The 12266-nt window shown below is 42.0% G+C and overlaps 1 protein-coding gene across 2 annotated transcripts in view; it reads right to left on the bottom strand.

The window, feature by feature from the left end:
• Positions 1–352: 352 nt before the first annotated feature.
• The window catches only part of LOC6574898 (segmentation protein cap'n'collar), a 40280-nt gene continuing 28366 nt past the window's right edge, over positions 353–12266 (bottom strand). Inside the window, exons 8-11 of one of the 2 annotated variants that reach the window (XM_002000890.4) lie at positions 7162–7656; positions 7012–7099; positions 2016–3289; positions 353–1943 (exon numbers count right to left, since the gene is read on the bottom strand). In XM_002000890.4, coding sequence (XP_002000926.2) covers positions 1581–1943; positions 2016–3289; positions 7012–7099; positions 7162–7656 — 2220 coding nt within the window. In that variant the 3' untranslated portion in view covers positions 353–1580. Of the gene's footprint in view, positions 1944–2015; positions 3290–5477; positions 5986–7011; positions 7100–7161; positions 7657–12266 lie in introns of those variants that run through there. The other variant, XM_015167708.3, reaches the window with a different exon arrangement.

Here is a 12266-nt window from a genome sequence, read left to right as displayed (position 1 = left end):
ATGTAAATGTATTTCATTACGTATGTTTGTATGTGTGTGTGTTTAAATGTTTATAGACATAATAAGGTAAATATTTATTACAATTTACAAACAAATAATTTCGCATTGTTTTGCTACGTTGCGCACATTGTTTCGTTTTTGCTTAATTCTCTTTAGTTATTTATTTTGCGATAATTATTTTGAGATACGCGAAATTAATTGCAACCATTTAACTGTGTAAATATATGCACATGTCTATATATATAGAAACATACATACAATTCACAATATTCTTTCGTTTCTTGTTTCTGATCTCAGTTTACAGCATTATAAATAAGTTCTGGTTTTTATGCTTTAGGACATTTAAAGAATATTAAATATTAATATTTCTTATATTTTTTTGTGTACTTTTTGTTTTTGTTTCACTTTAAACTCTGTTGCGTTCGAATCTTAAATTATTAAATTTACATTTAGCTCTGGCCTAGTGCACCGAGTGGATTATATAATCAATTAGTTTAATTAAAGCTAAATTATTTAATAAGTATTTACAGATGTTTGTTTATGAGCTAGCTTAAAGTATTAGTAAATATTACGCTAATTGTTGTTCTCTTAGGGTTTACTTTGTGTTTGTGTGTGTGTGGGTGTATTTTCGTATGTGTATTGGTGTACTTAGGGCTAGGCGTCTTACGAGCGAGTCTATGAAATGTCCAGCAATATTTTTAATTTTATTTTGTATTTTTTTTCTTCTGATTTTTTTTTTTTTTTTTTTTTTTTTTTTGTTTCAAAACCTTTACAAAACTTTTATCTAACAGCTATTTATACATGTGCTCATCTTTTTTGTTTGTTGTTTTGTTATTTTACAGACTAATATTATAAATGTAAATGGTTTCTAGCATCAAATTTCTTTTGGACGACGCATTGATAGTTTTGTAAGTGTAAGTGTATATGCAAATGAGACTGTGTGTGTGACTGAGGATATTGTTAGTGGGTTTTACAAATTGTTTTTCAATTCAAGTTTTCAATTAACTGTTGCTGCTTCAAACAATAAAAATTCACAAATTATTTATCACAAGTAAGGTATAAATTTTCGTACCATGCGCTATTGATTCTATTCAATACATGGATATTCATATGTAAGAGAAAGACTATGGGGGAAGGCAATTTTAAAGAATTTTTAAAAATAAATAACAAATATATATTGACTAAGTTAGGTTGGGATTGGGGATTATGGGTGGGAAATGCAAAAGCAAGTGAAAGACTGAAAAAACAGCTGCAGTTGCAGAAATTCAAACAAATCATTTCATAGCAGCGTCCTGCAAACGAATGTTGCCAGCAACATGTTGCATGCAACAGAGCAGGCGCAGGAGCAACATAAGAATAAGAACGGCAACCGCTTAGTAATACAGGTAACTGTTGTTGTAGAAATCGTAACGGTAATCGTACGCTTGCTCGCAACATTGTTGCTGCTTGTGCTGATGTTGCTGTTGCAAATTTAGCTGCTGCTGTTGCCGCTGCAGTTGTTGATGCTGCTGCTGCTGCTGTTGCTGCTGCTGAAAGTTTGACAACCAACTCGTTGTTGCGGCAATACGCAGCAGATATTTTCATTCCTTGTGATGCTGATGCTGCTGCTGCTGTTGCTGCTGCTGCTGTTGTTGTTGTTGCTGCTGCTGCTGCTGCTGAGGCAAAAGTTGATGATGTTGCTGCTGCAAATGGGATGGCAGACGTGACTGTTGCTGCTGCTGCTGCTGCAGTGGCACATGTTGCACCTGATGATGGCCCTGATGCACGCCATGCAACGACGCCTGCTGCTGGCTGCCGCTCGCAGACACCGCACTGGCGGAAGCTGTTGCCGTGGTGCCATTGTCCGACTTGTCGCGCGGCAGCAAATAGACCGAGCCATCGGCCGCCTGTTGCAGGCTATAGTCAGCCGTGGAGCAGGGATTGCCGTCGGGATCGCGTAGATACTGTGAGAGAGAAAAACGCATTGAGATTAGCTAAATGTGGCAACTGGCGATTGGCTTCAGTTGACAACCCACCTGGAATACGTGACGATGCAGCATGGAGAACTTGTTGGAAATGCGCTTTCGCTCGGCATTCAGCTGTTCCCGAGCATGATTCAGCTCCGCCTTGCGCTTCACCACCGTGTTCACCTCATCCTCCAGCGTGAGTATCTGGTCCAGCTTGCGCTTGCGGCAATTCTGGGCCGCCACCTTGTTCTTGCCACGCCGCCGGATGTCGCGTATCAGCGACAACTGCGTCTCACTCAGATCGTACTTGGACAGGCGCTCGTTGAACTCGTCCATGGGCAGGTTGATGATGTCGCCCACTGCTATGGGTATGTTCAGGGCGCGTGCCCGCTTCTCGTCCCGCGATAGATGCTCCTCCTCCATGCCGCTGCCTGCGCCGCTGCTGTTCGACTTGGAGGCATGTTTGTTGGCTGTCGGCGGCTTCTTGTCTCGGGGATGCGGTCTGCTTAGCGATACACTTCCTTGGGGCAGCGCTCCGGTGCCTCCTTGTTGCAACGAGTACGTGTGATTTAGCTGAACCACGCCGTGGGGCGTCAATGGAGCACGTGGCATGCCGTAGTCGGCGGTGAAGGCGGTGGCTGCGCTCATGCCGTAGGCCTGGTGATAGTCCTTGGACAGGACGGGTGCCATTGCAGCTGCCTCGCCCACATTGCTGCCCGTAAAGGCCGCTGCGCCCGCCTCATACTCGTACTTGATGCTCTGCACCTGCGGCTGCTGTTGCTGCTGCTGCGATTGGGGCGTGGCTGCCACGGGTGCCGCTGTGGCCGTCAGTGCGCTGGGCGTTTGCTTATGCAGATCCCGCTTGCCGTACAGCTGATGCTTCTTCTGGGCCACCGGCGGCTGGCGTGTATTGTTGTTGTAACTGAAGTCATACGGCCCACCATATTTGGCCTGATGATAGTCCTGCGCCGAATCGCTACCCTCGCCCCACTCGCCGTCGGAGAGCGAAGGCACACGCTCCGAGCCCATCGAGCTAACCGCACTGTCACTGGAAGCGTCCAAACGATCCGTGCCGCCCTGTGCTCCGCCACCATTGGCCAATAGATCACTGGTCATGCCACCCACACCGGCCGCACCCACAGCACCAGCTGCACCCGCAGCTGCTACGCCGCTCATAGAGCCAACACCACCGACTGCACCACCACCACCAGCTACGCTGTTGGCATTCGCATGGCTGGCTACGTTCAGAGTGGAGCTGCCAGCGTTACTAACATGTCCACTGCTGGGCAGACCCAGCACCGAGGAAGTGTTGCTCGTGCTGTTGTCGACCATGCGACAGAAACCTGTGCGACAAAGAGATAAAAGGGGGGAATTAGTTCTATTCTATAGATAGATAATATATATACAGAGGTACAGTGAAGTCTTGAAACTTTAACTTTCTTTGACTGATTCGAATTAAAGTCTCACGCGGCAAATGTAATATTATACTGTTTATATTAAGAGATTTCACTTTTTTTATTAAATATCTAAGACTAGCGAGCTAATAATAAATATGCCTGCATATACCTACATCTTAACTTTACACTCATTTATTACGAATTCTCCGAAATTCTGTAGTATTTCGAATTAAGTTGGTTCCGCGACTAAAGAGTTGACTAGTTCTTCAAAGCAGTTTCATTCAGCCAGCTCTTACTGTACACATTCACTCTCTACATAGATTAACAATTTCTGCATTCATCGATTATTCAGCACAATTTGCCATATTCGTAAAGCGTGCTATCATCTCACACACTGTGCTTATCGTCTGTTTCGACTCTCCTTATCTACACACACACACATACATACATACATATGTATGTGCCCGCCTATCAGTGGCAGGCAGTCCCCAAGCTACCAGGTCTACCGTGTCTCTCACTGGGTGTAGCTCGCTAGCTACGTACATACACCTCTATATACTACACTTATGCCCATGTTCAAGACAATGTCTGTTGTGCGTTCTTTTCGGATCTCTTATTTCATTATCTTATCGTTGAACCATGTGAGCTTATATGCTGTGCTGAAGGTATAAACGGTATCAACGGAAACAATTTGATAAAAATAACATCCCATTTCTAATTTAATAAAATATAAATCACAAATTTTGCTATAATACTCTCCAATGGAAAAATATGGGAATAAGACTAAATTTACTTATATACATGATTTTAAAAATTACATAGTTCCTCACGTTATTCGTAGAACTGATAAGTCACAAGCGTTATCATCGCACTTGAGGGCATGTAATTAGGTAAATTTTTGGCTCATTATCTGTATGTGTGAGCTGATTAAGCTAACCTATTATAAGATTATACACACACACACACACACACACATACACATAGTGCCTATACATGTGAATATGTATATGTGTGCATACATCTGTAGCTAGTCTGCCTAAGTACGTCTGCCGGCTAGGCAAGGTCAAGCCCATAAACATTGATGACTGGGCAAAATTGAATACAAAATTGTAGGTCGAACTTATCAGTGGGCCAAGTGCAATGAATACGCCCTGGAACTTGCCACGATTATAACAAATTCAAATAGAAAATAACGAACACAAAATAATATAAGAAACCTAACGTATAACGGAAGTTATATGGAGATAACAGTTAAAGCTTTTGCACGTTTTACCTGCTGGCTGAACGAAATGCGCACATACTACATTGTCCGTCTGTATGTATATGCTGTCTTTGTCTAAAAATGGCGCAAACGTAAACACGTAACCCAATAACGTAATGTTTAACTTTTTTGTCATTTTATGCCAGAAATGCATCGAGACAAAGAGAGTGAGTAGAGAGAGAGAGATGCGACATCAACAATAAGTGCGTATATAATATAAACATTTATAAATTAAGCACGCTAGAATATAACGATATAGTACACATAAACACATACATCCACTCACACATATCAATTCTGATATTGTGCTTTAACGTTATTGCTTCGAATGAAATGACTCAGCAGTTTAAAAATAGTAAACAGCCAACGGCGACAGCAACAAAACTTGCTGATCGTGCATTAGAGAGAGAATGTCGTTGTCAGTTGTGTGCCCATGTGTGTGTGCGCACGCGAGAGCGAGAGCAATGGAGAGCGCGTGAGAGTGCGCGCTTTAGAACACTGTCGATGTCGTCGCTGCGCAACTTTGCTGATATCAGCAGCAGCAGTAGCAGCAGCAACAGTCGCAGCAGAGCTGGTTGCGCAGCATGACTAATGAAAAAAATTGTTACGCGGCAAATAATTAAATGGGGTTTGTGCTTTTCATACTAACATTTCGTACGCCTGAGCATAAAAATAAAACACCGACTGCGCTGACGGCGGCGACGGCCACCACCCGCACTGGGCGCCGACGCCAATGCCTCTGCTTCTGCCTCTGCCTTCACTTCGGCCACGGCCTCTGTCTACGCCGCTCGCTGACACTGCCATCACTTTTCTTTCAGGCGCTATCAAATGCTCTGCTTATTTTCACACATACATATTTCCCCTCACTCTCACCTGTTGATTTGCGTATTCAGTAGTCTGGGCAGCCGTTTTTGGGGCTGATTCTCGTGTTCGTTTGCGCGATTATTTTCGATGTTTTATTTTATTTATTTAATTTTTTTTTCGTTGCTCACAAATACGTTACTCGCGCGTCATCAAACGTTCTAAATTCGTGATGCACCAATACATCTGAGTTTGCATGGATGTGTATGTGTGTGTCTGTCTGTCTGTCCGTGTATCACGTATAATTCTATGCATGTATGAATTCTAGTATGTTTAGCAGTTGCTAGCGTTTGCTTAATGTGCCAAGTGCGTCATTGTTTCATTTATCAGTGCGTTTTTCTCTAAAATTCTGTTAATTAATTTGATTTGTAGTCACGTTTATTGCACACAATCAGTTTCCTCCTTTTTTAAATATTATTGTTTTCTTTTTTTCTATATTTCATTAAATATTTATACATATTTACTTCACTATCGTATTCGATTGTTCGTGTTCGACTGATTGACTCGGACTCGTTCGGTGTTCTTGCTGCTTTGCTTTGCTTTTCTCATGCTCATTTTTAATTTTTTGACTGAATTGAGCGCGAAACACGAGCGGGCCGAGTTGTCGGCAAGAGCCGAACGTGGCAACGATCGAGCTCTGACGCCGCTGAGCAAGCGTTGTTATTCTTCACTCAAATTTAAACTAATTTTACGAATTTTATGCTAATCAGAACACGACAAAGCAGTGCAGAGCAATAAAAATGCGAACAGCTAAATGTGCCAGCAGCAACAACAACACAGATATGACGCGACAGTCAAAAAAGCTCGCCAGTTTTCAAGTTCTCGTGCGCGTATGTGTTTTGTGTGTGTGCTTTGTTGTTGCTCAGCTGGCGCAAGTGTGTGTGTGTGTTTTGTTTTTTTTTTCGCTTTATGCCCGCTCAATTGGAGTGAGTGATGTTCTTGAGTGAAAGCTCTGACCGAGCACACAGCGCTTGTGGGTGTGACTCAAACTGAACTCGCCCTGGCTTTTGACATAAATGCTTGACACTAGGTTGCAATTATTGTATACAAGTTTCATGATTTTTATAGTAATAAAAAAAAAAAAAAAAATGCTGAACAGAAAATGTATATAGCAACTACATTAAATAAAAACTTTCTCTACATTTCTACATAAAGCTTAGTCAACATAGAAACAATTGTTTTTAGCTTTTTGTTTAAATAAAAAATACATAAATTAGCTTTTTTACCCAATAGATAAATATTTACTAAATTTTGTTTAAAAACATCCGCCTGAGTCTCTAGCATAAAATGCTTTGAATTCGTTATGAGCTTTAAGCTCACATCCAAGCAACTTAACAAAAAGAAAACTTTATGAAGCAATGGAATATCTGGTTTACTGCCCCTATCTAATGTAATTGTGAAAAGCTCTGATGTAACTGGCTTTGTGACAGACCTAATAAACGCATGAAAAGTTTTCTAACATTAAATTATTAACAGTCTTGACTGCAGTGCTTTTATATTTAGTATATTAGCTAATTTTGAAATTGAGATATTGTTAATCACTTACTGTCTGTCATATCCATCAAGTGAAGATCCTCATCGTTGAAAAAGGAGTTGATTAAACCATCTGTGTGATTCACGTCCGAAGAGGTGTTCTGTAGATAACAAATCGTTTAGCACTCTGAGCATAGGGATCATAATTCATGTTCGATCATACCGCATAATACATCATCTCGTGTTCCATTTTGTAGTTGCTGCTGGCAGCGGCAGCGGCGGCCGCTGCAGCCGCAGCAGCAGCAGCGCCATCCGGGTCATGGCTGGAGTTAGTCAAATGCATGCTGGACGAGACGGCTGAGCCCAGATTGTGACCGTAATGCGGCTGGCCACCGGCGGCCGAGCAGAGGTCACCCAATGTCGAATTGGCATGCAGCATGGCCGCATGGTGGCCATGGCCGTGGCCATGATGCGGGCCGGATGACGGTGGCGGCGGCGGCGGCAACGTGGCAGCCGCCGACTGACCGTACTGTGCCGCGTGCTGGGCGCTGGGTGGCACGCCGGGACTCTGATACGAGTAGCTGGTATAGTGTGGCGGATAGGGCGGCATATCGGAGACGCCGCCGACCACGCCCATGCTCGGTATGGGGCTAAAGTAGGTGGCCAGGTCCTGCAAGCGATCCATCGAAACGGTACGATTCAGGCGCGGCATGCGGCCCTGTGGAATGGAAAATGCAGACCAAATGATTAAATTATGTGTGTGTGTGTGTTTGTGTTTGTGTGTGAAAACGAGAAGCTGCACAAACTGTTGATGTATTAACAAGAGACGAAAAGGGTTTAGAGACCAACAGAGAGATATGGAGAGGGAGAGCGGGGCCTGCTCATTGTGAAATATACTAATAAATAAGCGATCAATCATGCAAGACTCCGTTTACGGAATTCTCTAGAAATGCGCAACAATAAGCCGCAGACAAGACACGAAAAAAAAGAACAGCTATAAATAATAATAAAAAATAAATATAAATATAAAAAAAAACCAAATTCAAATTGCGCTGCAAGTAAAGCCAGGCTTGTTGTTGTTTGTCCGTCCGTCTCACTGTCTGTATGTCTGTCTCGGCGATCGGTTAAGCCAAAAAACGTGCACAATGTATCAATCGGGCGATTTCTGTTGTTGCCCAAAAGATCGATCAACATGAAATTGAAATGAAACATTTTTTTTTTTTTTTCATATCGTTTCACAGTTTGACAAGTGCCACAGCCAGCGGTCGGTCTTCGATTTGGGTTGCTTTTCAGCCTTTCAGCTTCAGCTTCAGCATCAGCTATATCTGAATCTGCATCTGTAGCTGTAGCTGTAGTTGAGGCTGTATCTAACTGATCGACAGAGTTCGTGCTGTGAGACGACTTCATTAGTTGAGCTTTTGTTATTCTTAATTATCGCTTTGGTTTATTTATTTGCTTAACTAATGCCAGACGAGCTCTTCGCATTGCATACAGCCAGGCGTGGGCGCCGGCCTGAAATATATGCACATATATTAACACACACACAAACAGAGCGAGCGAGAGAGAGAGAGAGAGAGAGAGGGAAAGGGAGACAGTGAGAGAGCGCGAGGATCTCGCACGTTCCCCGAAACAATTTGTTAAACGCCGCAATTAAGCGCTAAAAGCCGCAAAGCCATCAAAAAGAAACAAAACCGGGCCCAAATCATATTCGATTTTGAAGGATGCGGCCGGCATTGACATTCAGATTGAGTTGCGATAAATTCCAACAAACACGAAATATGACGCGACGGGCCCTGAGTAGGTGTAAAGTGAAAGAGCGAAAAAAAAAGAAATACACACACACACGCAGAGCAAAGATGCATCAAAAATAAAAAAAAGAGTAAAGAACGAACCGAAATTGAACTAAAACTGAAATGAACCGAACCGGTGAACGGCTGAATGTCGACTTTGACTCCTTGACTGGGGAACGAGACAACGTTGACTGACAGTTGCGCGGATACAGCTACAGATACAGATACAGATACAAATGTTGATGTTGAGATACAGATGCAAAGGCAAGGTGAATGCAGTGAGTATCTGTGTGCATGTGTGTGTGTGTGTGTGAGGCTGTATAAACAACAATACACACACACGCATACAACTTACAGCTCACACATCTCTAATATATGCCTCGACACGCTCTTCTCGGCAAACAGGTAAAACAACAAGCCAAAGCCAGTCGCCAGGGCAGGTAAACGGGGCGTTTACTTTTGGCCAGTTGCATGTGCATGTACATGTGCTTCTGGTTTGTATGTGTGTGTGAGTGTGTGTGAGTGTATGTGAGTCTATGGCTGTATGTGTCTGGGCGTCTGTGTGTAATTTCAATTGTCACTGTCTTGTCATTAACTTCTGGTGTTAGTTTGCCAGCCACTGGCCATTGTTTTGTTGCGTTTCACACGCAAAGCAAAGCCAAGTGTTGAGGCTTAGATACGGTAGCTGGCTAACAAATCTCTACACACACACACACACGCATACTTATAGCCATGTTTGAGCTGTTGCTTTCATTGAAGATGTTTGCCGTTAGATTCAGGCTGCAGCCGCTAGAAGTTCTTGGAGTACCGTTTGCAGTAGACTTTCAGCGATATTCGATATGCTCCACCGATCGTTACTATGCAGTTATAGAAGCTTAAATATGATAATTAGCTTAGCAGCTTAACTTTTGACTCTATGTGTTTAATCAATTCAATTGATACTGATGGGATTAGGCACATGAATATGGGATAATGAACTAGTCGAGTATATTATTTTTAGTGGGTTGTAATACAAATTTCGTAAAGCTTGGCCCTGACTTAAGGCAAGTTCTATCAATCAATAAGAACGGGCATATCTCCCACTAATCACAAAAGCTAACACTAACTAGTTTTATAGCTGTATATATTTACGAATTTATTTATATTAAAAATATTTCTAAATTATGAAACATGATTATAACCAAGTGTTAAGCTGCAATTTTTTTGTAGTACATAAAAAAACCTATGTTATATAAATTATTTTTAGCTGTCATAACAGATTCTCAGAATAACAAAATTATTCTATTATTATTGGCGCGATTCTCTTTTATACTTAAGCTTCTTTCACTTGGTGTGAATAGCCTTATTATTGAGACTCTCGAATCTCTTAAGACGATCGTCAATCCTCAAATCTCATCGACTGTATATTTTGTATATTATATTTTGCTGAAATGTCGCGGTATAACATTAGCTAATTCATAAAAAATAATCGACTAACAAATCATTAATTCTAAAATTTATTTAATTATTTACGAATAATAATGGCACTTTTGATCTTAAGCTGAATTAAAAATATATAAAATATAACCTCAAATATATCTAGATTCACTCATTTCGTTTTATGTTTATATGCTAGAAGCTAGAATATTTCAATATCTATCAACTGTATGCCACTTGCTGGCCATCTCTAGACTCTTCTCTCCCCTAAAGTACTATTAATTGACTGTAGAGATCTTAAAACAAATAACTCCCATCATTAAGCTCTAATGCTAATAATTAGCCAATCGATTGCTGCCGAATGCACATCAAGCATTTTCACAAACTTTCTCTGTAAAAGGAAACTCCCAATCTTTGGCTATAACTAAAGATAGTCTTTGGATAGTCGCTCACATCTTTCTCTCTTTGTCTTCCTTACTCTGCTATCAAATTGAATCGCAGTTTATTTCAATTTTTTTGCTGTATTTCTTTCTTTTTGTCATTAATTTGATTTACGAGTCTCAAGAGGACAGCGCGACAGCCATCAAACTGTTTACATAAATTGAATAAAAAGAAGAAAAAAACTTATACACACACACTCTCACACTCGAGAGCAAAAAAATTGTGTATATAACTCGAAGATGCTGTAAAATAATTAATAAAGTTTTTTGCGCTGATTTTGTGCTTAGCGCTTTTTGTAAATATTTAAAATTCACATAATTAAAGCGACGACGACGATTAAGGCGTCAGGGGGAAGTCGCGACGGCAGACAGCGGGCTTAGGGCTGCGAGCATTAAGAGATACTTTTTGTGTTGTTGTTGTTGTTGTTATTGTTGTTGTTGTTGCTGTATTCGCGCTTACTAAATGGAGATTTAATTGCAGGGGCTACTGCAGCGGCAATTGAAGTGGCCGCTGTTCAGCTGCAATCAAGACAACGGCAACGGAGGCGTGGCAGCGGAGGGGCGGCAAGTGCCACCGAATTCAATAAACACACGGCGCACATGCGGAAAAACTCAAGTGGCGCATTGCTACAACAACAGCAGCAACAACAACAACAAAATGGCATTAATGAACGCCAAGCTAAGCCAAGTTTTTTTTTGTGCCCCTCTTTTTTTTTCTGTATTTGTATTGTGATTGCAATTAGCAGGCCGAGCAGGGGTAGGGGGGGTGGGGAATGGGGAAGTTGGTGAGCAGATCGAGGGTTTAGCCCGGGGTTTTAGTTACGCGCACAAATGGCAAATTAAATGTTATCAGGAAGCTGACACTTTGCACACCGCATTGCATAATCATAATCAAGATCGACAGAGTTGCCTAATGACAGTTGAACCAAGAGACAGACGGACAGACCGACAGACCGACAGACAGACAGGGCGACAGAGTGAGCTATACAAGGAGACAGAGAAGGAGTTGGGTAAAAACCCTAGATGCGAGGATTTGCCGTTGCGCTTCCTGCGAATGCCAAATACAGATCATCTGGCTCATTAAATGGCTTTGGCTATGCAAGTGCCGCAGCCGCAACCTGCTGTGCATTCACCAAAAACTGAACAGCATCAAGGTAGAGCGACAGAGAGATAGTCTGCCATATATAGGGGTTACAGTTAGAGGGTTCCTGGGTACACGGTATTCGCCTCTAATCCCTTGCGGCTGACCACAGCGAGCGGCTTGAAAGAAAGACTTTAAAGTAATTGCCGCTGACTTCATGACTGCTCAGCTCTCACACCGTCTCTCTCCCTCTTTCTCCATCTCTATCTGTCAACTGTAGCTGCATTTCTTCACTCTATTGTATGGCTGCCTTTGTTCAGCTTCATTAGATGCCTGCGCATGCGCAAAGAGCCAGGCTAAATATTTTGAGCAGCTACTCATTCAGTAGCGAGGACACATGTTTTGGTGGTTTATTGTGGTTTTTGGTGGTTTTATCGCTTGACGCTACACTTGTTTGCTTGGCTTTGCGTGCGGATTAGACACCAGACACTATAAGCTGTCAGAAGACACTTAGAACTCAATATAAATAGATCAAAGACATCATAAAATTTACAGCCTGATAGAAGTGTATAAAGATAATGACAGAAGAGAGAAATAGAGG

Source organism: Drosophila mojavensis, unplaced genomic scaffold (assembly GCF_018153725.1).
Source record: "Drosophila mojavensis isolate 15081-1352.22 unplaced genomic scaffold, ASM1815372v1 contig_231, whole genome shotgun sequence".
In the NCBI taxonomy this organism is placed as follows: Eukaryota; Metazoa; Arthropoda; class Insecta; order Diptera; family Drosophilidae; genus Drosophila; species Drosophila mojavensis.
The sequence above is the reverse complement of the archived record's forward strand: the minus strand, read 5'-3'. Positions and strand labels throughout refer to the sequence as shown.